The following is a 21,228-nucleotide window of genomic DNA, read 5'->3' as shown; positions in this document are numbered from 1 at the left end:
GTGGCGGGCGCCTGTGGTCCCAGCTACTTGGGAGGCGGAGGCAGGAGACTCGCTTGAGCCCAGGAGTTGGAGGTTGCTGTGAGCTGTAATGCCATAGTACTCTACCCAGGGGGACAGCTTGAGGCTCTGTCTCAAAAAAAAAAAAAAAAGAAATACCCTATATCCAAATGAATAGCCCCAATTGGAACTAGTGGGGGTTTCTCAACTTGTGAACTTTGGGGCAACACAACTCAGCCCATAACCTAGGCTTTGGATCACCAGGTCACAACTGGAAAGACATTGTGTTTATTGCCATTATATTGTATTCTGTGAGGCACACAAAGTTGGGGATCTAAAACAACTTTCACCCCTTCATGCTGCCAGGGCCCAATCTGCTTTCAAAGTACTTCACTGCAAGAATAGAAAGAACACCCCAAATTAAAAAGAATTACAGAAAAAGGAATTGTTGCACACACCTGAGCAATTCACCACACACAATTTCTGGGTTGATGACTTGGAAGTTAAGAGCATTTATCATAGCATCACACAAGACCAGGAACATTGCTAAGAAATTCAGTCTTTCTCTGCAAGACACACCATTGTAACTCAGATTGGGTGTATTGGGCTCAAACTGGGTCATGTCCATTCCCTAACTAGTCAGAGAGAGGGCAATGAGGATCCCCTGGGGATTCCAATTACTGATAACTTCCATCAGCAAATGGAGAGCACAAAGTCTGCCTTCCTGAGCATGCTTGGGTGGTGACTGATGCATACTACAAGGACCTGATAGGTGTCAAGGTGAAATGTTGTCTGTTACAGGAACTGGAAGGACAAAAATCTAGTGAGCCCTGTGCAAGTTAGAAAGTATGATGCAGCTCCTTAAAGTTTCCCAAATAGCAGAAACTTATGAGAAATCACCCCAATATGTATGTTCAGGTAAACATTCAATTCAGATAGACAGCTACCTTCCCAAGTTCTCCTCCACCTTCCTTGTTGTTTTAAATAGCACCTTCCTTGTTGTTTTAAATCCTTTCTCTTGGGTGAACTCCAGATAATTGAATGAAAACAGATCTTTGGCTAACAGACCTTTGCCACATTCACATTCATATGGCCTGTTCCAGTATGAATTGGCTGTATCTTTGGCTAAAGACTTTCTCATATTTATCATATTGAAAAGTCCTTTATTTAGCTAGTGTGAACCCTCTGGTATTGAATGAGACTGGAGCTTTCGTCCCAAAGATTCACCACCTTCAGCACACCCAAAAAGTCTTTCTCCAGTGTGTACTTTTTAATGTTTAATGAGGTTAGGCTTGTTGCTAAACAATTTTCCACACTCTACAGAAACACTTTGCTTAGAAAGCCCCTCCTCATCCTCAGTCCCACGCCAACAACTTGTGTAGGTTCCACGAGTACTTATGGAACTGGTGGGAAGAGACAGGTGTTTGAGGAACACATCCATATCAGGATTCAGTGACCTCAAGATTCACTGTACCCTTGCTTGGTCAGGTGACCTTAGGTTGGGTGTTTAACTTGTGCACCTCAATCTGCCCCTTAACAGTCATGAGAACAGGAACAAAGATGCCATCTTCCAGTGTTTCATTATCCTCATCGCGCACCTCCCCTCTGCATGCCCGTGGTGGCTTCTATTCCTGCTTCTGACTAAACTCTGAACCCTTTGGCCAGGTGAACACTGTGGAGAGCAGCCAAAATATAGAATTATTTATTAAAATCCTTTTTTACCTTTCTCCTCCAAGATGCTAATTCTTAAAGCTGTTAAGTTCTGCTATGGGCATGTGCGTCTTTGTAAGTCCTACTCTATTTTTCTTGTCTGGCTATTACCTTGGACATTACTGGTGCCAGCATATAAAATCAGGCTGATGCCCTGTGTCTGGGTGTAATGAGATATAGGTCAGGGTCCAGGTAACTGTTAGAGATTATACCAGTTATCTAAGAATTGGGGAAATGAATTCAAACAACTAAAAATGGAGCTGGAATTAATATTTATTTCCCCCACATAATCCACAATTGAGACAGTAGGGAATGGACGGATTTCCATGGAAATGCACAAACATTAAGTACTTGGATGGATGACTCTGAAGACATTTGCAGCCCAAACCCCACTGATAACTTTGAAATGCTATATTGTTGTTTACTACGGATGCATGAAAAGATCAGTTGTTAGATATTATCGCTTTTTTGCAAAGGTTTCCAACATTCTTCTTTTCACAGTGAACAGGCTCTGAAAGAAACCTCTTAATCTTTATTCATATCCACAGGCCTTTACTAATCCTTCTTGAGTAATTATTCTGTAACAGTTGTGTAACAGTCACAAACTTTCTTAAGGAGCCAGGATTATAAAGAAAACTCATGTGAGAAGATGATTGTGTCTTCCATACAGAACCTGTACTCTGAAAGAGATGAACTACTATGTACATAAACATTATTGGCTTTTGTAGTGGGAATGATAAATCACTGTTCTCTCATGCTTTTGTCAGCTACAAATTCAGAACTATCTTTTACTAGGAATGCTTTCTAAAAATGGCTTCCACTTACTGCTCGGTAACAAAAAGAAGAACAGACATAGAACATAACAGGAAGTTGTGCTGCTCCAAAAATATCATAGGAATGGATGATATGAAAACCTTCACCAAACTTGGGACCATGGCACCATTCACACCTGGATGTCCTAAAATGAGGGAAACAGCAAGTCAGTGTTTCATAAATTTCTACTAAGGACATTGTGCTTGATGCAATCCAAGACTCAAAGTAGTATAAAATATGGCATTTACCTTCATTGAGCTTACCATCTAGATGAGCTACTTACCATTGAGTGAAAAATTAAACGTTAAAAGAGCTAAACGATAAAATAGATATGTATACAGTCCTAGTTTTGTAAAACAAAAAGTATACATACGTGCATCCAAAGAAAAGATTGTGGGGGGTGGATGTGGGGGGGGAGGGAGGGTGATTGGTGGGGTCACCTCTATGGTTAATCTTACAAGGGTACAAGTGAATCTTTCTAAAAGCAGAGGATGAATGTCTTAACTCAATAACTAAGAAAATGACATGAAGGTTATGTTAACCAGTTTGATGAGAGTATTTCAAAAGGTATATGAAAACAGCACACTGTATCCCATGATTGCATTAATGTACACAGTTATGCTATAAGAAATAAAAAATAAAAAAATAAAAAGATTGTAAGGATAGATCTCAAACTGAAAATAGTTATTATCCTCAGGAAATGTGACAATAGGGAATTTTAAATTTTGTTATAATTATTTTTTTATTTTCCAAATTTTACATAATTACAATGTGAGATTTAACATCCTTCGTGTTCACCACGTCATTCATAAACTGCATTCTCCTATCACTTATCCACTTGTCTATGGGTTGTATCTTTTCTTACCGAGTTTTGGAAGAGCTTTTGCTTTTTACAGTCTCAGTTTTCCATGGTCAACCTCAGTCCAAAAATATTCAGTGGAAAATCCCAGAAACAAACAATTCATGAGTTTTGAATTTCCCACCTAGGACAGGAACGATGTCTTTGTTCAGGGTCTTCACACACACTGTAGACTCTGTCTGCCTGTCAGTCACTGAGTAACACTCTCAGTTACAAGATCATTGTGCTACCACTGTACTTGGGTTCAAGTAACTTTTATTTTACTTAACAGTGGCCCCAAAGTGCAAGAGGAGAGATACTGGCAAATTGTTATAATTGTCCTGTTTTATTATGTTTATTTTTGTTAATCTCTTACCACTCCTAATTTAGAAATTCAACTTCATTTAGTACTATTTGAGGTTTCAGGCATCCATTAGCGGTCTTGGAACACATCCCACGTATCTGTGGATATATGTTGACTGTATATATGTTTTCCAATTATTATAAAGATTGAAATATCTTCTTCCAGATAATGGCTCACCTTTTAACTTCATTGCTGGGATCTTATATTTATGGAAATATTACTCTTTTGGCAAATTTATCACACATAGTTTACAGCATATATTTTTTGTGGTTGGTGTACAACTTTCACTACCACAAAATTATACAGATAGTTTTCTACACTTGCTTGTCAAAGCTTTGAAATTTTGCTTTTCTTTTTTAAATCTTTACTCCAAATGGAAATAATTTCATATGCTGGTGGCAAACACATAGCAGGAATCTAATTTTATGATTAGATTGTGAATGACCAAATGTCTCAGCACCATTTATTGAAAAGTCTATCCCTTTTCTATTAAGCCACAGTGTTGTTTTTTCAAATCCCAAGCTTCCCCATCTGCGTAAGAACATATCCCCGGAATATGCTTTCAGTTCCATTGGTCAATTTATCTTTCCTTACACCTAACACCAACCTGTACTGCTTTCTCTGACTTTATAATAAGACTTTTAAAAATTAATTTATTTAGGTTTTAAAATTTTTTATTTCATTATTTATTATGATAAGCCTTGATGTTTCCTAGGCAAGTTACTTACATTAGGCTTCCTTTTCAGGTTTGTCCCGGCTATTTGGGAGCCTCAGCTTTTCCATGTACAATTAGAATAGCTTATTAAGTTCCTCAGAAAATAATATTGGGATTTTTATCCTAATTGCATTGAATTTAGCTCTATTTAGGGGGAACTGATATATTTTTACTACGAAACCTTATTATCTCTGCATGTGTATATGTGTCACTTAACTCAGCCTTCTTTTCTTTTTTATAAAGCTTTGATTTTTTTTTTTTAATTCTGGAATTTTGGGCTGGAGGTGGGTTTGAACCTGCCACCTCCAGTAGATGGGGCCGGCGCCCTACTCCTTTGAGCCACAGGCACTACCCCTTTAATCGTTTTAAGTTAAATATTTTGCATATATTTTCCTTGATACATTCCTAGGCATATTGTGTTTCTTTTCCTATCATAAAAATATCTTTGGGCAGCACCTGTAAAAATCATTTTACTATAAGAACATTTGTACTAGAATGTTCATCACAGCTCAATTCACAATCACTAAGACATGAAATCAACCCAAGTGCCCAGTAACTGGTGAACCGATTAATAAACTGTGGTATGTGTACACCACAGAATACTATTCAGACACAAAAAAGATGGAGACTTTACATATTTTGTATTAACCTAGATGGAGTTGAAGAATATTCTTCTTAGTAAAGTATCACAAGAATGGAAAAGCAAGTATCCAATGTATGCAATACTAATATGTAACCAATAGATAAACAATTACACACCCACACGAGTGAAAAATAATTAAATTCAAGGGGGGAGAGGGGAGGAGGGAGGGTGGGGAATTGGTAAACTCTCACCTGAAGGGCACAATGTAAGGGTGTATAGCGCACCACCTGGGTGAAGAGCTCAACTACAACTTGACCTTTACCTAACAAATGCAAACACTGTAACCTAATCATTTGTACCCACATATTAATCTGGAATTAAACAATAACAACAAACAAAATTGTTTCTGGTATCATTTTCCTTTTCTCTGATGCAAATTCTTTGCAGTCTTCTTTAGTGAAAATCTATTGAGGGTCAATTCTGTGTTTTCGTTTCTCTGAAAATATCATTCTTTATCTTGTTCTTGGAAGTTACTTTTGCTGGGAAAAATATTTTTTCACTTGTCGTTCCATTGTTGCTGGTAGTTGATTTGTTGTTTTCTGTAAGTGATTAATTTTCCTAACTTGTTGTAAGTTTTCATCTTTGTCTTTGGTGTTCTTCAGTTTTCCCCCAGGGTATTTCCCTTAGCATTTGTTGGGCTCTCACATCTGTCATTACTTCTGAGAATTTAGAGCCATTAGCTCATTGAAAAATGACTTGTATTCTTTCTGTTCTCACTTTTTTATGTGTGAGTCAAAGTGTTGCCCTGTCATCCTGTCTGGAGTTCAGTGGCCCAGACACAGCTCACTGCTACCTCAAACTTGGACTCCAGTGATTCTCCTGGCTCAGCCTCTGGAGTAGCTGGGACTACAGAGACTACTGACATGCACCACCTAAGGCTAGCTACTTTATTTTTTGTAGAGAGGGGATCTTGCCCATGCTGTTCTTGAACTCCTGGCTTCAAGCAATCCTCCCACCTCAGCTGCCCAAAGTGCTAATGTTATCAGCATTTTTCTTTCTGCTGGGCGTCCCTGGTGTGGAGATTCAAGAATGAAACCCTGATCATGCAAATAAGTGACAGGACGAAGTTTATTTACAGAGGACATAGAAAGAAAGGTAACAAAGCCTCAGCAGTGGAGCAGGGGAATTCCCAAGTGGGAAACCCCTTATGGGGTTCTGCCTAGGGGTTCTTGCACTGCTTGGGGTGGGAGGGTCTTGGGATTATGTGTCACACTTGGCCAGGAGGTGGCAGACCGAAAACATCCTGCCCATGCTGGTTAGCAAATGAAGGAGGTCCTCACAGTTCCTGTCCCAGGGAAAGCAGCAGCATGGTGTGTGTTTTTCACTTTAGGAAGGGCCACGCTGATGAGATACTGGTCAGGCTGCTTTTTTCTGATTCTGCTTGTGTTGAGAGAGTGTCATCTGGAGAAGCCCTGTTTGCCCAGGACTGGAAAATGGGGGAGTCCCTGTCCAACGTGAATAAGGGAACCCTGTTATCACTAGGATTACAGGCAGAAGCCACTGTGCCTGGGTCTCTAAGTCTCCCTTTCTGGGTCTCTAAGTCTTCTTTTGTCTCTCTGCACCTCTTCCCACCTGTCTGCATATTCATTATAACTTTTTCATCAGTCTTTTCACGTGTGTACGATCTGCTTTTTAACGCAGGTACCAAGTTAACTTCAACTATTACATTTTTCAGTTTCTAGAATTTGCTTTCATTCAAAATTTCTCTGTTATATATTCCGGGTCAAATTTGATACTTATTCCTTAATTATTTTAAAATTATATTTTATTTCCTTAAACACCGAAAGAAGTTATTTCATACTCTGTAAACAATGCTAATAGCGTAGATCCTTAGAGATTAGTATTTGTTGATTTTTTTTTCTTTTTTTGCTGACTTTTATTCTTAATGGCTTGTTTCCTCATGTATTTGGAGATTCTTTAAATTGTCAGACAATATTCATTGAACTTAATTTTTGGGAATCTTTACAGTCTAATGTTTCTTTCACAATCATTTGTTCTCCTGGGAGATCACCACTCTGGGACCACTTAGCCTCTTCTTGGGTCCAAATTTAATTCACCAATCTCAGGTTCAGCTTCCCTACCTTGTGCAGAATCCAAATCTCATCATCCCATATCTGTTTACCCCTCACTAGTTAAGTTTTCTTTTCTTTTCTTTTCTTTTCTTTCTTTCTTTCTTTCTTTCTTTTTTTTGAGACAGAGTCTCACATTGTCACCCTTGGTAGAGTGCCATGGCATCATAGCTTACAGCAACCTCACCTCAAACTCTGGGGCTCAAGCGATTCTCTTGCCTCAGCCTCCCAAGTAGCTGGGACTACAGGCCCTGCCACTCTTGCTCAGGTTGGTCTCAAACTCATGAGCTAAAGTGATCCTCCTTGCTCGACCTCCCAGAGTGTTAGGATTACAGGAATGAGCCATTGTGCCTGGCTGTTTTAATTCTTTAAAAAAAATTTTTCCCCTGAAGATCTTTCCTTCTTTCTCGTGTGCAATCAAGTTTCATAAACATTGACATCTTAATGCCCTAAAAATCAAAAACTTCTGGGCCTGGTTCTTTCTTTACTGGCAGATTTTTAACCACTTTTCTCAGTTTTTCTAAGAGTTACTAGTTTCTTCAGGTGTTCTACCTTATATTAATATTGGAAATTTACATATTTCTGGCACACCATCTTACTTGGGCATATAGAAAGTATTTGTTAAATTAATAACCTAAGCACTAATGGTGAACACTTCAGTAAAAATGGTCTTGTACCATCTGAAGGAAGAAGGTCCAAGCCAAAGGGAACTGTGAGTATGTGGGATTTAAGAACCTTAGTCTAGAGATGAGGCAATGATTCTAACACCGTGGTCACTGAAACTCGAGAAAGAGAAGTTCCTCCACGTAGGTCTACTCTATTCGAGTAAAACATTTCCCTATAGATTGTACTTGGAACTAAATAATTTTTTTCTGGAAGAATTCATTTCTATGTACTTAATGGAAGATTTATGTGACAACCATACATAGATATTGCCAAAAACACCTCAGCAGCTCACATTGGGTATAAGTAATAACTTGAGAATATTTTTTTAAAATGGGATTGAATTATTATACCTGAAAAGCTGGAAGTAGCAATTTGAAGAATTATGTGTGTGGTTTTGTGTAGAGTGTGTGTGTTAGTACAATAGTTATGTGGACCTGGAATGAACATCTTAAATGCTTAAAAGTGTGTTTAGTTAAAAGAGCTTTGATATCTGCTTACCATTTTAGTAAGTTCTGAATTTTTGCTGGAATCTTCTCATAAAGTTTATGTAGACCATGCTTGACAATGAACAAAGATACAATGTGAGTAAGTCGTTGTGGATCGTTCAACGAATATTCTTTCCAAAAGCAAGGATGAGTGAAATTATTCTCAAACTGAATTTTCATCAGGCTAAGCTTCAGAATTCCGCATGGGAAAAAGCCTAGTTCATTCCCATCGACATTCAGTCTTTCAAGTGACCTATAAAATAAAGAAAGCCATATTTGTTAAAAAGTTAACATAATTCATAATATCGAAATAAAAATCTGCCTCAGTGTTCTTGAAAATTGGTATCAAACTTAGTAGCAATAAAATACAAGTACATATTTATTTCCTTGGAATCAAGAGAATTTATTTACAAAGCAATTGAAGCAATATTATCATTGTAAATAAGCACATTTGTGTTAATAGCACAGTTAGAGCACATTATTTAAGTTTTTGCAATGTGTTATAACTATGGAAAAGGAAAATAGTCACAAACACAGCTAGACTAATGAATGGTTTAGTACCTAAAATATAGTACAGTACAATGATATGCAGAAAGAAGATGTTACCATAGAGAAATTGAACATCACACATGTTTTCATTCAAGCCTAATCAAAACAGTAAAATTTATGCTATCAAAACATACAAGTGCTATGTTACGCTTTAACTTTTTATCACCTGAGTCTCCTTGGTTTTTTCTGGGTCAACTGCTTCTAATAATTGTTATTGCTTTATTCAAAGAGAACCAAAATCATTGATTTTCTCATGTTTTTTTCTTAATCAGGCCTAGATGAGGTTTGAACCTGCCACCCTGGTGTGTGGGTCTGGTGCTCTCACCACCTAGCTACGGCCCTTAGCTTGATTTTCTCATTTTGACTTGTCTCAATGGTGTTTTGTATGGTCACGTATCTCCTTTTTTTTTTCTAGACAGGGTCTTACTCTGTCACCCAGGCTACAATGAGGAGTGTGATCGTAGCTCACTGCAGCCTCAAACACCTTGGCAGAAGTGATCTTCCTGCCTCAGCTGTCTATGCTAGTAGGGACTATAGGCATGTGCCACCAAGTCTGGCCTTTTTTTTTTCTTCTTCTATTTTTGGTAGAGACAAGGTCTTGCTCTTGCTCAGGTTTATCTTTATCTTGAACTCCAGACCTCAATCAATCCTCCTGCCTCAGCCTCCCAAAGTGCTAGGATTACAGGCATGAGCCAACGTGCCCAGTCAGACTTACCTCCTTTCTAATTAGCGCTGAGAGCAGACAGAAAAGTGTCTGTTAATGACAGACAAGTAAAAATTAAATCTAAGCCTGGTCCTACTTGTCAAGTACATTACAGGTGGAGAGGCTGATGTTTGCGCTTCATGTAATGAGCCACTGGGAGCCTCTAGATTCTCATTTATAGTCCAGACTCACCTCTCCTGTCCACACAATTTAAGTTCTTTATGAATGATAATGCTAAAATATGATCAACAATAGAGCTAGGAAGATGGCACTGCAGTTACCTTCATCCCTCAACCATAGTTTGACTAATCCACCTCTTGTGGTCCCGGAAGGTGAGCAAGCCCCCAGGCTCTGCTTTGGTCCTGAAGGAGAACTGATGGACATAGTTATCTTTTTCTTCTGCACAAAACAAAAATCAAGGGGAACGCAACAGAGAACTTACTATGGACTGAATATTTGTGTCTCCTCAAAATTCCAGTGCTGAAATTCACACTGTCAAGTTGATGGTATTTGAAGGTGAGGACTTTGGGTGGTGACTAGGTCATGGAAGGAGTCCTCATGAGTGGGATTAGGATTCTTTCATGTAAGAGAAACTAGACAGAGAATCCTTGCCCCTTACACCATATGAGGTTAGAGAGAGCGGATGGCTATCTATGAGGAAGTGGACTCTCACCAGTCACAGAATCTGCCAGCAAAGTAATATTGGACTTTCCAGCCTCCAAAACTGTGGGGAATGAGTTTCTGTTGTTTAGAAGTCACCCAGACTATGATGTGTAATAGAGGCCCCAGCTGACTAACACAAGCCCGACGTGGACAATGAGAATGAGTGTGGTGCACTCCAGGGAAATGATGGTGAAGGTTTCCAGACCAGCGAGAGGTGAGGCTGCCCCTGCCTGACTTGGTTTATCTTGGAGAACTTGCCAGTTTAGGTGCTCCCTTCCCCTGAATAAGTTCGGGGGGAGGTGGCAGGTTAAACAATCTTGACGCTCAAAGGGCTCCAAGTTTAGACAGCCTTTGCCACTCAGCATGCTAGGAAATAGAGAAAGTTCCTCCTGGTGCATCACTGACATCCTAGGTACCCTGAGTGGTGTTCTGGGATCTCTATCGGACCCACAGAGAGTGAGGCCAGAAGAGAAAAACACAGAACGTAGGTTCTGAGGCAAGCAAGCTCTGTGGAGAGATAGACCAAAAAGTTGAAGTTGGCTGGGTACAGTGGCTCATGACTACAATCCGAGTACTCTGGGAGGCTGGGGCAGGAGGATCACTTGAAGTCAGGAGTTCAACACCAGTCTGAGTAAGAGCGAGACCCTGTCTCTACTAAAAATAGAAAAAATCAGCTGGATTTGGTGGTGTGCACTTATAGTCCCAGCTACTTGGGAGGCTAAGGAAAAGCATTGCTTGAGCCCAGGAGTTTGAGGTTGCAGTGAGTTCTAATGACACCGCTTCACTCTAGCCTCAGCAACAGAGCAAGAACCTCTCTCTAACACGCAAACAAATAGTTGGGAGTGAAGGTGGGGAAACAATATGATTCAAAAACACCAGGCACACACACAAAGATATTCTGGAACGGAAATGCATGAATTGCAAAACTAAAAAATTAAGTGGATGAATGGAAGACTAACATGGTTTTCATGGAGATCAAATTGGAGGTAGTGACAAAATATAAGAAATAACTCCAAGCAGAGCAAAAATATAATGAAAATCATGAGGAAAAATGTAATTGCCATGGAAGACAGATCCAGGAGATCCAACATATAAATAACACGCATTTTAGAAAAGAAAATGAAATAGAAGAGGAGACCCAATAATTAAACATATTTCTTTAACCAAAACAGAAGAGTTTGAGTTGGCTGGATAAGAGTTCACAGAATTCCAGGAAAGATTAAGAGAGGAAAAAGACATGCTCTTAAGCATAATCTGATAAAACTGCTGAAGATCCGGGGTTATGGAGAATCTTAGACTTTCCAGGTATAATAAGAGCCACATACAAAGAAAAAAAATCAAACTGACATCAGGGGTCTCACCTGCAACTCTGACAGCTAGAAGAGGGTGTGATGATAAAAGTTACAATGGCTGGGTGCGGTGGCTCATACCTGTAATCCTAGAACTCGGGGAGGTGGGTGGATTGTCTGAGCTCATGGAGATCAGCCTGAGTCAGAGCAAGACCCCCAACTCTAAAAATAGCTGGGCATTGTGGCTGGCACCTATAGTTCCAGCTATTTGGGAAGCTGAGGCAAGAGAATTGCTGAAGCCCAAGAGTTTGAGGTTGCTGTGAGCTATGATGCCATGATGCTCTACCAAGGGCAGCAAAGTGAGACTCTATTCCCCCATCAATCAATTAATCAATCAATAAAAGAAGAAGAAGAAAGAAAAGAAATTACTGTGAAAAGGGCTGCCAGATTGCTCACCCACCACAGATGTCATTTATCTGTTAAGGTTAGATCCTCAGAGAAAAAATTACTCATGTATTTCATCTGAGGAAAATACTTAAGGGAAAACTCTAAACAGCCAAAGAATCAAAAGAGACATTTCCAGGCTCGGGATGAGATGAAAGAGAGAAAACAGCATATGCAATGAATCCTGAAATAGAGTTAAATATAAAAGGAGAATGATTGAAATTATTTGTGAAATTTAAGTGCTACATAAATATTCTTTAATGAAAGAGAGATAACACAAAGGAAAGTACTAATGAAAATCTGAAATAATACATTGACTACTATTTGCATTTTGTATTGAATACATTGAATATGATTGCATTTTGCATTTTGCCTTTATGTATTTCCTTACAAAAGCTAAGTGAAGCAAATATTAATAAGAACCACAGACAAATGGGCATAAAGTAGCTTGTCATTTGTTAAGTAGTCATCCTTACTGTTCTGTAAATAATTACTGAAAATGTCACGTCTTAAAACTACTATACACCAATCGTTCTAATTACATTTTTAGCGAACTTCATGCTTCACATATTATATTTTACGGTCTCTAAATACATGAAAGGACCCTATTTTCTCCATCACCTTCCTTACTCAATATTATTGTTAAGAGGCAAATGACTTTGTATGCACCTACTGCTTCCAAAATACCTGAGTTTTTGGATCTGGTTTGGAATAACAGTAATTTCATTGTAGGAAACATCAAGCTCCTCGAGATATGACAAGGAAAATAACCTTAAGGAGACAGAAAAAATGAGTTGTAAAAATGATTACGTGTTTGCCGTCACTGGGAATAAGAAATAAGAAATAATTAAGAAAGATTTAATTAAGAAATTAGATTTAATTAAGAAATAAGAAATAATAAGAAAGATTTAATAAGAAATAATTAAATACTTGATAAAAGAAATAAGAAATAATAAGAAAGATTTAATAAGAAATAACTAAACACTTGATAAAAGTAGGGAGGAGTATAGAAAAACAATGGTTTTCTATGATCTTGAAATTATAATTACCATAGAAGCTCCTAAGAATTATTCACCTACCCATTAGGACTGGTTTCAGATGTTTGGAATGAACAAAATCCCAATTTTAGGAAAAGCCACCTGAGAAATTGCTAACGTCGTTTAGATATTTTTTCCTGTGGTTACTGTATTGGTTTCCCAGGGCCGACAGGACACGTTACCCCAATCTGGGTGGCTTAAATAAGGGAAATTGATTCTTTCACAGTATGGGAGGCCAGAAGTCCCAGACCAAGGTATCCGCAAAGTTGCCCCTTGTTTCTCTCCTGGCTTCCGGGGGATCCCCGCAATCCTTGGTGTTCCTCGGTTTGCCACAGCACAACTGCAACCTCAGCCTTTGTCGTCACGTGGCTTCTCATAAGGACACCAGTCACTGTATGCAGGGCCCACATTCATCCAGTATAAGCTTTTATTTTTTTTAAATTTCAGATTATTCCAGGGTTACGAATGTTTTGGTTACATGAATTGTTTTGGTCCAGTATGAGTTGACGTTATTAATGTGCCCGTCCCCCAGATAGTGTGCATTGTACCTGTTATGTGCGATTTTACCCATTCCCTCCTCCAACCTCCCCCCGTCTGGTTTTCCGTTGAGTTTTACTTCCGTATGCACACATGAGTGTTGATTGATTAGTTCCAATTTAAGAATGAGAACATATATTGCAAGAACGGAAAAACAGTATGGGCTTTCAGTAACTAATTTCATCTGCATAGGCCCTATTTCCAAATAAGGCAACGTTCTGAGGTTCTGTATGGACATGGAGTTTTAAAGGGTTCTGTTCAACCCAGTACAAGTGCATTCCGACTTTGCCAGTGACATATTTTTTATCTGTCTTTCCACCAAGATAAGTATTTAAAAGTAAGAACCAAAGGCTACAGAGACTACAACACAGACATTATGCTGCCATGAACATTAACTCCCGGGAAATGGCAGTAGAAATTGCTTTGTGCAGACTGGGACTGAAGGGCTAAGTATGATAGTTCTCGCAATCCCTAGTAAACATCCCCTTCCTTGTATGTGCTGTTCGCAAATACCTTCCTGTTTTCCACGTAAATAAAAGATGAAAAGTTATCTGCATGATTATTAGCTAAGGCGTCATGAGCACAGTACAACTTCTCACTATCTCAGCATGGCGTGTGAAGGCTCTCATGATCTGGCCCCAGACCACTTGTCCAGTTCACCTCCCATGCTCCTCCATATTTCCCGAGGGTCCAGTATTTATTTGCTAAAATTTCCTGAGTTAATCAGGTCTCACATATCTCCAAAAACCATACCAAATTCCCCCAAACTTGACTCTTCGATCATTGTCTTTTCATTTTATAATTCTTGGTTCAGCTATCACCTCTTCCAAGGAATTCTTCCCAAATCTGTCGGACTTGTTGAGATGTCTCTGCTGTACTTCTCTGTTTACCCCATCATAACTCCTAACACGTTGTGTAATAAGTGTCTGCCTCCTAAAATTATGAGATTCTGGAGGCCAGGGATTCAGTTTTATATTTCTAACTGTCCAATGCCTTGCATGGTGTCAACATATGATAAAACCATAATCACAACTGAATGAAAGGAATAGTGACCCCAGTTAATTTAAAATCATTTGCTGTAAGAGAGAGTAAATGGAAATAAACATACAAAATAAATGCCTTTTCAATTCAGTGTTCATCTCTGACTTATCTCTGTAAAGAAAATGGTAATATCATCTGGTCTTTCAATACAAAATCATGTTATTTTCTTGCCTCAGGCAGTTGCTAAAATCGCTTAGTGTTCCCTCACCTCTTCACTACTGGTAGCCTAGTACCTTTCACCACGGGGGATAGAAGCATGCTGATTGTGAGATTTAATAGGACTAGTAGGCATCAGTGAGGAAGCTAATTAAGAAGGTGCATAGATTCTAGAGTTGAAATTTACTTCATCTCTGTATGATTTTAGAATGCAAATCTGTTCAGACAGCCTTAGTTTGGGGTGGTATTCTACACCCCCACCAGTATCAGATCTATCAGATGGTCTTAAGGATGTGTGGTTGTTTTTACATTTAGTTCACTGCTTTATTTATTAACCTTAATAGGCATTGAGTTATATAAACTAGAGCCCTGCTGCTGGTTTGCAAGATTAGATTAGCCTTAATTATTACAAGTGTTAACCTGAAGACCACAGCAATATAGATATTAATTATTAATAGCCTACTGTACGTCCAAGACAATTTGAAATGATCGTTTACCATGCTATGGCTAGATTATTGTTATATTTTACAGATTAAAAGAAATAGATACTTCAAGAGGTTAATTAACTTATCCAAGTTAGTACGAATTTAGCTATCCTTTTTCTTCAGAAGTATAGAGACAAAGTAATTTAATCCCCTTTTTAAATCAATAACAATATGGAAAAATAAATGTGTATAATTTCAGAATCAGTTTTCAAGTATGTTGTTAGGTTCTTTGTTCTACATAGCTTTTCCTTCCTTAAAATTTTTTTTATAAAGAGGAAAGATGAAAAAAATTAGGGTGCTATGTATTTTTCAATATGGTAAAATAAATATAACATAAAATTGCCATTTTAACTATTCCTAAGTGTATCCTTTAGTGGCATTAACCACAATCACATTTTTGTGCAACCATGAGCACTACACAGATTTCCAGAACTTCTCCATCATCCCAGCCAGAAACTCTATACCCATTAGCCGGCTCCCTACTCTACCCCTCTCTGCCGTACTCCAGCCCTTCGTAACCTATATTCCACTTTCTGTCTCTATGAATTTCCCCGTTCTATGTACCTTATATAAGCAGAACCATACAATATTTGTCCTTTTGCGTCTGACCTAGTCCATTTAGCCTAATGTTTCCAAGGGCCATCCTATCTGTGTCATATACCAGCATTTCATTCCTTTAAGGATGATTAATATCCTATGTGTTATAATATATAGAGATAACATTTTGTTTATTTATTGATCTGTTAATGTATGTTTCAGTTCTTACCACTCTTTGGTTATTGCGAATAAAAACAATTAGATTTTCCATGCTCTTGGTGATGGACATTTGCACTGTTGGCTTTTTCAGGCTATTGTGAATAAAGCTGCTATGAACCTTCTCACTGAAGTCTTTTTATGAAGGTTAAAATGTACCTTCTCCCTCTTGGATATGAGTGGCTGAGCCACTGGAGATAATCACACAGGTAAGTAGGTCAATGTCCCTACAAATTCATGGTTTCCAATCTCAACATCGTATCTCAAACATTTGCTTTTCTGTGCTTTGCTTTTTAATCATTCCTCTCAATATCACACTGAAGCATCACAAATTTCCTTAATTCCTTTTCAATCTTCACTCTTCTTGCTCTCAAAGATGATCTTAATTTAAGTCACTTCAGAGTCATCTCCCTGAATCGATATAAAATAGGAGCTGAATAAATCTTTCTTCACCATGTGAACTTCCCATTTTCCTCCTCACATCACTCTATAGTTCTTGACATTCATGCTTAGGGCCCCCCTTGAGTTTCAGACGACAAGGGTCACCGCTCTTCAACATCAGAATCTCCACCTGGGCGCATGACTCCCTCGCCTCCCATCCCCTGTGACCTCTGCACCATCAACCTTGGCTCCTTCCCATCACCTTGTGAATACGCCTGAGTCTTTAAAACACTAACAACAAAAAAATTGTTTCTAAGATTCCACCTTTCCTCTAGCTTTTATCTAATCTCTCTTCTGCTGCTGCATTCAGATTTCTCCCCAGTCATCTACACTCATTTCCAAGTTCTCTTCTCGCATTCCATCTCAGCTCACGGCAAACTGGCTTTCGTTCTCAGCCTTCCACTGAAATTCCCCTCAGCTTTAATCTTACTGAGTTTCTCGATTGTAGCTGTCACTGCTTGATCATCCTTTTTTTTTTTTTTTTTTAAATAATCCACTTGCTTGGCTTTCATGACATGCCTGGTTCTCTTTATGAGCGCTTTTTCTGTCTTGATAATTTCCTCTTTTCCTCTTCATCTGTCTGTGCCTAAAAATACTAATGTTTCTCCAGAAATATCTTTCCAGAAGATTGCTGTACATTCTCTCTGATTTCAGGGAGCATATATCGACAATTCAAAATCTTTATCTCAAGCACAAAACTCTCCTGTGAGGTTCATATGTCTAAGTCCGATTTTGTGATGGAAAACACAATCCGAACCCAACATATTAATGTAAGAGTAAACTCATTCATTTCCTGCCTTCAAACCGCCTCAGCTTTAATCTTGCCACCCTCCTGCTTAAAACCAATTGATGGCTTCTCATTGCACTAATATTTATATATTAAATAAAATATAAATTTCTTCACCTGACCTCCAAGCGTCTCAGGATGATGTAACACTTGTCAAACTCTTGAACCCCCTAGGGCCACACTTGCATCAGCCAAGCTGGTTTTCGGTCCGCCTTTGGATAGTCTAAGCTCTTGTATGCCTCACGTACATTATTCCCATTACATGATTATTCCTTTCCCTGTTCTTGGCCTGGACTCCTAAGTTTCTGCTTAAATGCCATTTCCTCAGATGGGCTTTCTTAGTGACTCAGTTTAATTCATTTCTCCTGACATCTCATTGTTCATTTCATTCTTAGCCCTTAGAATATTTTATGTTCATGTATTTATTATGGTGTTTAATAAAATTCCTGTATCTTTCCATGGATTCTAAACCCCATAGGAGAAAAGAATCGTGCCTCTTTGATTTACCATCTAAACCCACACTTAGGACAGAACTTTGTATTTCATAGATAATAAATATACAATATTTTACATGAATGACTTATTTCACTTTAACTAGAAATCCCAGAGGCTCCTTGACTTTTCTTTTTTTCCCTTGACTCTTCTGTTCCTTACAGCCTCTAGGCCTCATCAGTCATCAATACCAGATCTTGCAGATATTTTTACTTTAATTTTTTTTTTTTTTTTGGGGCCAGGGCCGGGTTTGAACCCACCACCTCTGGTATATGGGGCCAGCGCTCTACTCCTTGAGCCACAGGTGCCACCCTTTATTTTAATTTCTTAACAGTTCGTTCCTTCTTCTCTGTGACCACTCATCACCTATTGCCCTGGTCTGAGTTCTCTTCATCTTTTGACAAAACTACCACAAAAGCCTCCCAACTGGTCACTTGGAGTTCTGTTTTATCTCCTCACATCCATCCTCCGTACTGCCACTAGCTTGATCTAAGTCCGTCTCCACCACTCCCAGATGGAGAACTCTTTAATTTTTTTTTTTATTGCATACAGAATAAAGTATAAATTCTTTACCTTAGTTCGCAAGGTCCCCAGATAATCTAGGTCCTTCTTACCACATAAGGCTCACTTCTTACCAAGTGGTCTTCCCTTTTAAGATTCAAAAACAGCCAACTGCTATACTTCTCACTCCGCATTATATAAGCTGCTTCACATTCCTCTTTTTCCCATGTATGTTGCTACTCTATTTTTTGAAGTAATATCTACCCCATGATTGTTCCTACTATCCTTTGCTCTCTCTCCCTTTTAACCTAGCTAATTCATACGCAGTTGCTGGGATCAAATAGCATCTCTTGGAGGGAACAATCTCTGACTCTCCAGAATGTGTTACATGCCACTCTTTGGAACCTGCAAATGTTACAATGTGCATTTCCATTATCTTATTTTATACCTGTGGTCCCCAACCCTGAGGCCCCAGACCAGTACTGGTCCATGGCCTTTTAGGAAGCAGGTTGCACAACAGGAGATGAGTAAGCAAAGCTTCAGCTATATTTTCAGCTGCTCTCCATCGCTCACATCTAAGGTGACCAGATTTTTAACATTGGTAAAGCGGGACACCATTGCTCAGAGGTAGGGCAGAGGAGGCATGTGTTCTTGATTAAAAATTTGGTCTATATGGAGCAACAAAAATTTTCATAGAATGCAAAAATGGTATTGTAATATTTATTTTAAATTTCAACATAAGTACAATTTACAAATATAATACATTAAAAAATAATTATGTATAGGGTGGCGCCTGTGGCTCAAAGGAGCAGGGCACCGTCCACCTGGGCGACCTTGCCCATGAGGGGGGAGTAGGAAGTTTACAGTAGCCTTTTCATTTCCAAATGAAGTTACATTAACCTCTTCATTCCCAAATGGAGTTACATTAACCTTTTCAGCAGCTGAAAACCGTATATTCCTTCCCGTTGCCCCGCCCTTCCCTAGATTGTTGCTCATTCTTTCCAAAAATCGGGACTTTTTAAAAACGCTGTGGGACATGGGACAAATTGTTCAAAAGCGGGATGTCTGGTCACCTTACTCACATCCCCACCTGAGCTCTACCTCTTGTCAGATCAGTGGTGACATTAGATTCTCATAGGAGCACGACCCCTACTGTAAACCACGCATGTGAAGGATCTAGGTTGTGTGCTCTTTATGAGAATATAATACTCAGGTGGATTTGAGGCAGTGAAGCTAGTGTTGTGGAATGCCACAAATACAGATTATCATCAACAGAGAGATTTGACTGCACAGAGACCATAATAAATCAATTATATGTACACACAAATTAGTATACATACATTACTTAGCCGTTTCTACTAAGAGCACCTAGAAGCAATGACATCTCAGTGATGAGGATGTCTAGCACCCAGATCTTTTTTTTTTTTTTGGCCAGGGCTGGGTTTGAACCCGCCACCTCCAGCATATGGGACCAGCACTCTACCCTTTTGAGCCATAGGCACTGCCCTCAGATCTTGTTTTTTAAAGACTATTTTCCAATTTAAAAAAACAATGACAAAACAGAGTTTCCTTAGAAAAATGGCTGACAATAGTATCAGGGCAAGGAAAATATAATTTATATTAGTGTGGAAAAATAAAGATGAGTGAAAAGGAAATAAAATACCTATAATGTAAGATTCTTACTTCTTTAGTACTTATTTGTTCTTTTGATGTATATGATATTGATAGGTACATATCTTTGTACAAAAATGGTATAATTTTTTACATAAGGTTTTATTCTTTACAATAACTGAATGCATACCACATGAACATTCAATCTATTGAATCATTAATTATAAATAATAAACATCTTTATAAATGAATTTTAATGAATTTTCTTAATTACTGTTGAATCTTCTTTTGCAAAATGTTGTTCAACTATGAGTCCCCATCCTGTTTCTCTTAACTTATATTTAATCTGTTAAACTCTAATTGGAAAAGAATCTTGTTTTGGCATTTGTTTAAGGTTTTGGTTTAGAAGTTAGGAGTAAAATAATTACCTGTCCACAAATAAAAGTCCAAATATCAGTATTTCTACTGAGGAGTTAAAGTAAGGAGTAAAAGAAGTAGAAGTAGAAGTTAGGAGTAAAATAATTACCTGTCCACACATAAAAGTCCAAATATCAGTATTTCTACTGAGTAAAAGGATCTTAGATATCATATAAGCCAACTTCCTTCATTTACAGATGAAGAAATTGAGGCCAAGAATGGTTAAATTGCTTTTTCTAGATCAAAAAGATAATTAGCATCAACTTCAAAGTCAAAGGTCTAGATTTCCTAATTTCAAGGTCAGTGCTCTTTCTCTATCAAAAAAGGCTATAAATGTATAGGTGCAAAGTTCTCATCTGAACTGCTTTAAATGATTTCTGTTAATTTAATTCATGCTCAGACAATAGATCCCTAAATGTACATCTATTAGAGCCATATTAATTGCCACCTATATAGCTAATAGGATTGTTTTTAAATACCATAATAAGAAATAAATCAGCTAATTAGAACAAAATAAGAATTATTAAATATTGCAAAAGCTGCTAGCTCCTTTCAAAAGGAAAAATTTTCTTTTTCTAAATTGTAAACTTTCTATATTTTGTGTTTACAACTCAGGGCATCAACCTTACCCAGGTGGAAGAACAGAAACCAAATTAAAGGACATCTCAAAAATTCTAAGGTACTTCAGCTGCTGAACTTCAGAAGGAATTGTTTTGATAGGATTATTTCTCAGTTTCAGTACTTGTAAATTTTTAAGGCAGAATACCTGGGGAACAGAAAAGGAACAAACATGAATGAAACAATAAAGTATGCAAATCCCTATTTGTTACCTTTTATAAACTCTTTGAACTAATGTAACAGAATCAGTATGGCAATATTAATTGGCTATATCATATATCTCAATACCTTTGATCAATTTTCAAAATAAGCAACCAACATCACTAAGTATGATATGGCAAAATAGTGCAACTACTGTATTCATACACCTTAACTCAAGAATGGACCTTTTCTTTTTTTTTTTT

At 38.1% G+C, this 21,228-nt stretch overlaps 1 protein-coding gene across 1 annotated transcript in view; it reads right to left on the bottom strand.

The window, feature by feature from the left end:
* Positions 1–1,352: 1,352 nt before the first annotated feature.
* LRRC63 (leucine rich repeat containing 63) overlaps positions 1,353–21,228 on the bottom strand; it is a 72,899-nt gene continuing 53,023 nt past the window's right edge. Inside the window, exons 7-11 of the mRNA XM_023513640.1 lie at positions 20,836–20,972; positions 12,636–12,719; positions 8,314–8,553; positions 2,533–2,665; positions 1,353–1,400 (exon numbers count right to left, since the gene is read on the bottom strand). Coding sequence (XP_023369408.1) covers positions 1,353–1,400; positions 2,533–2,665; positions 8,314–8,553; positions 12,636–12,719; positions 20,836–20,972 — 642 coding nt within the window. The remainder of the gene's footprint in view (positions 1,401–2,532; positions 2,666–8,313; positions 8,554–12,635; positions 12,720–20,835; positions 20,973–21,228) is intronic.

This window comes from Otolemur garnettii, unplaced genomic scaffold (assembly GCF_000181295.1).
Source record: "Otolemur garnettii isolate 467f Iridium unplaced genomic scaffold, OtoGar3 scaffold00043, whole genome shotgun sequence".
NCBI lineage: Eukaryota > Metazoa > Chordata > Mammalia > Primates > Galagidae > Otolemur > Otolemur garnettii.
The sequence above is the reverse complement of the archived record's forward strand: the minus strand, read 5'-3'. Positions and strand labels throughout refer to the sequence as shown.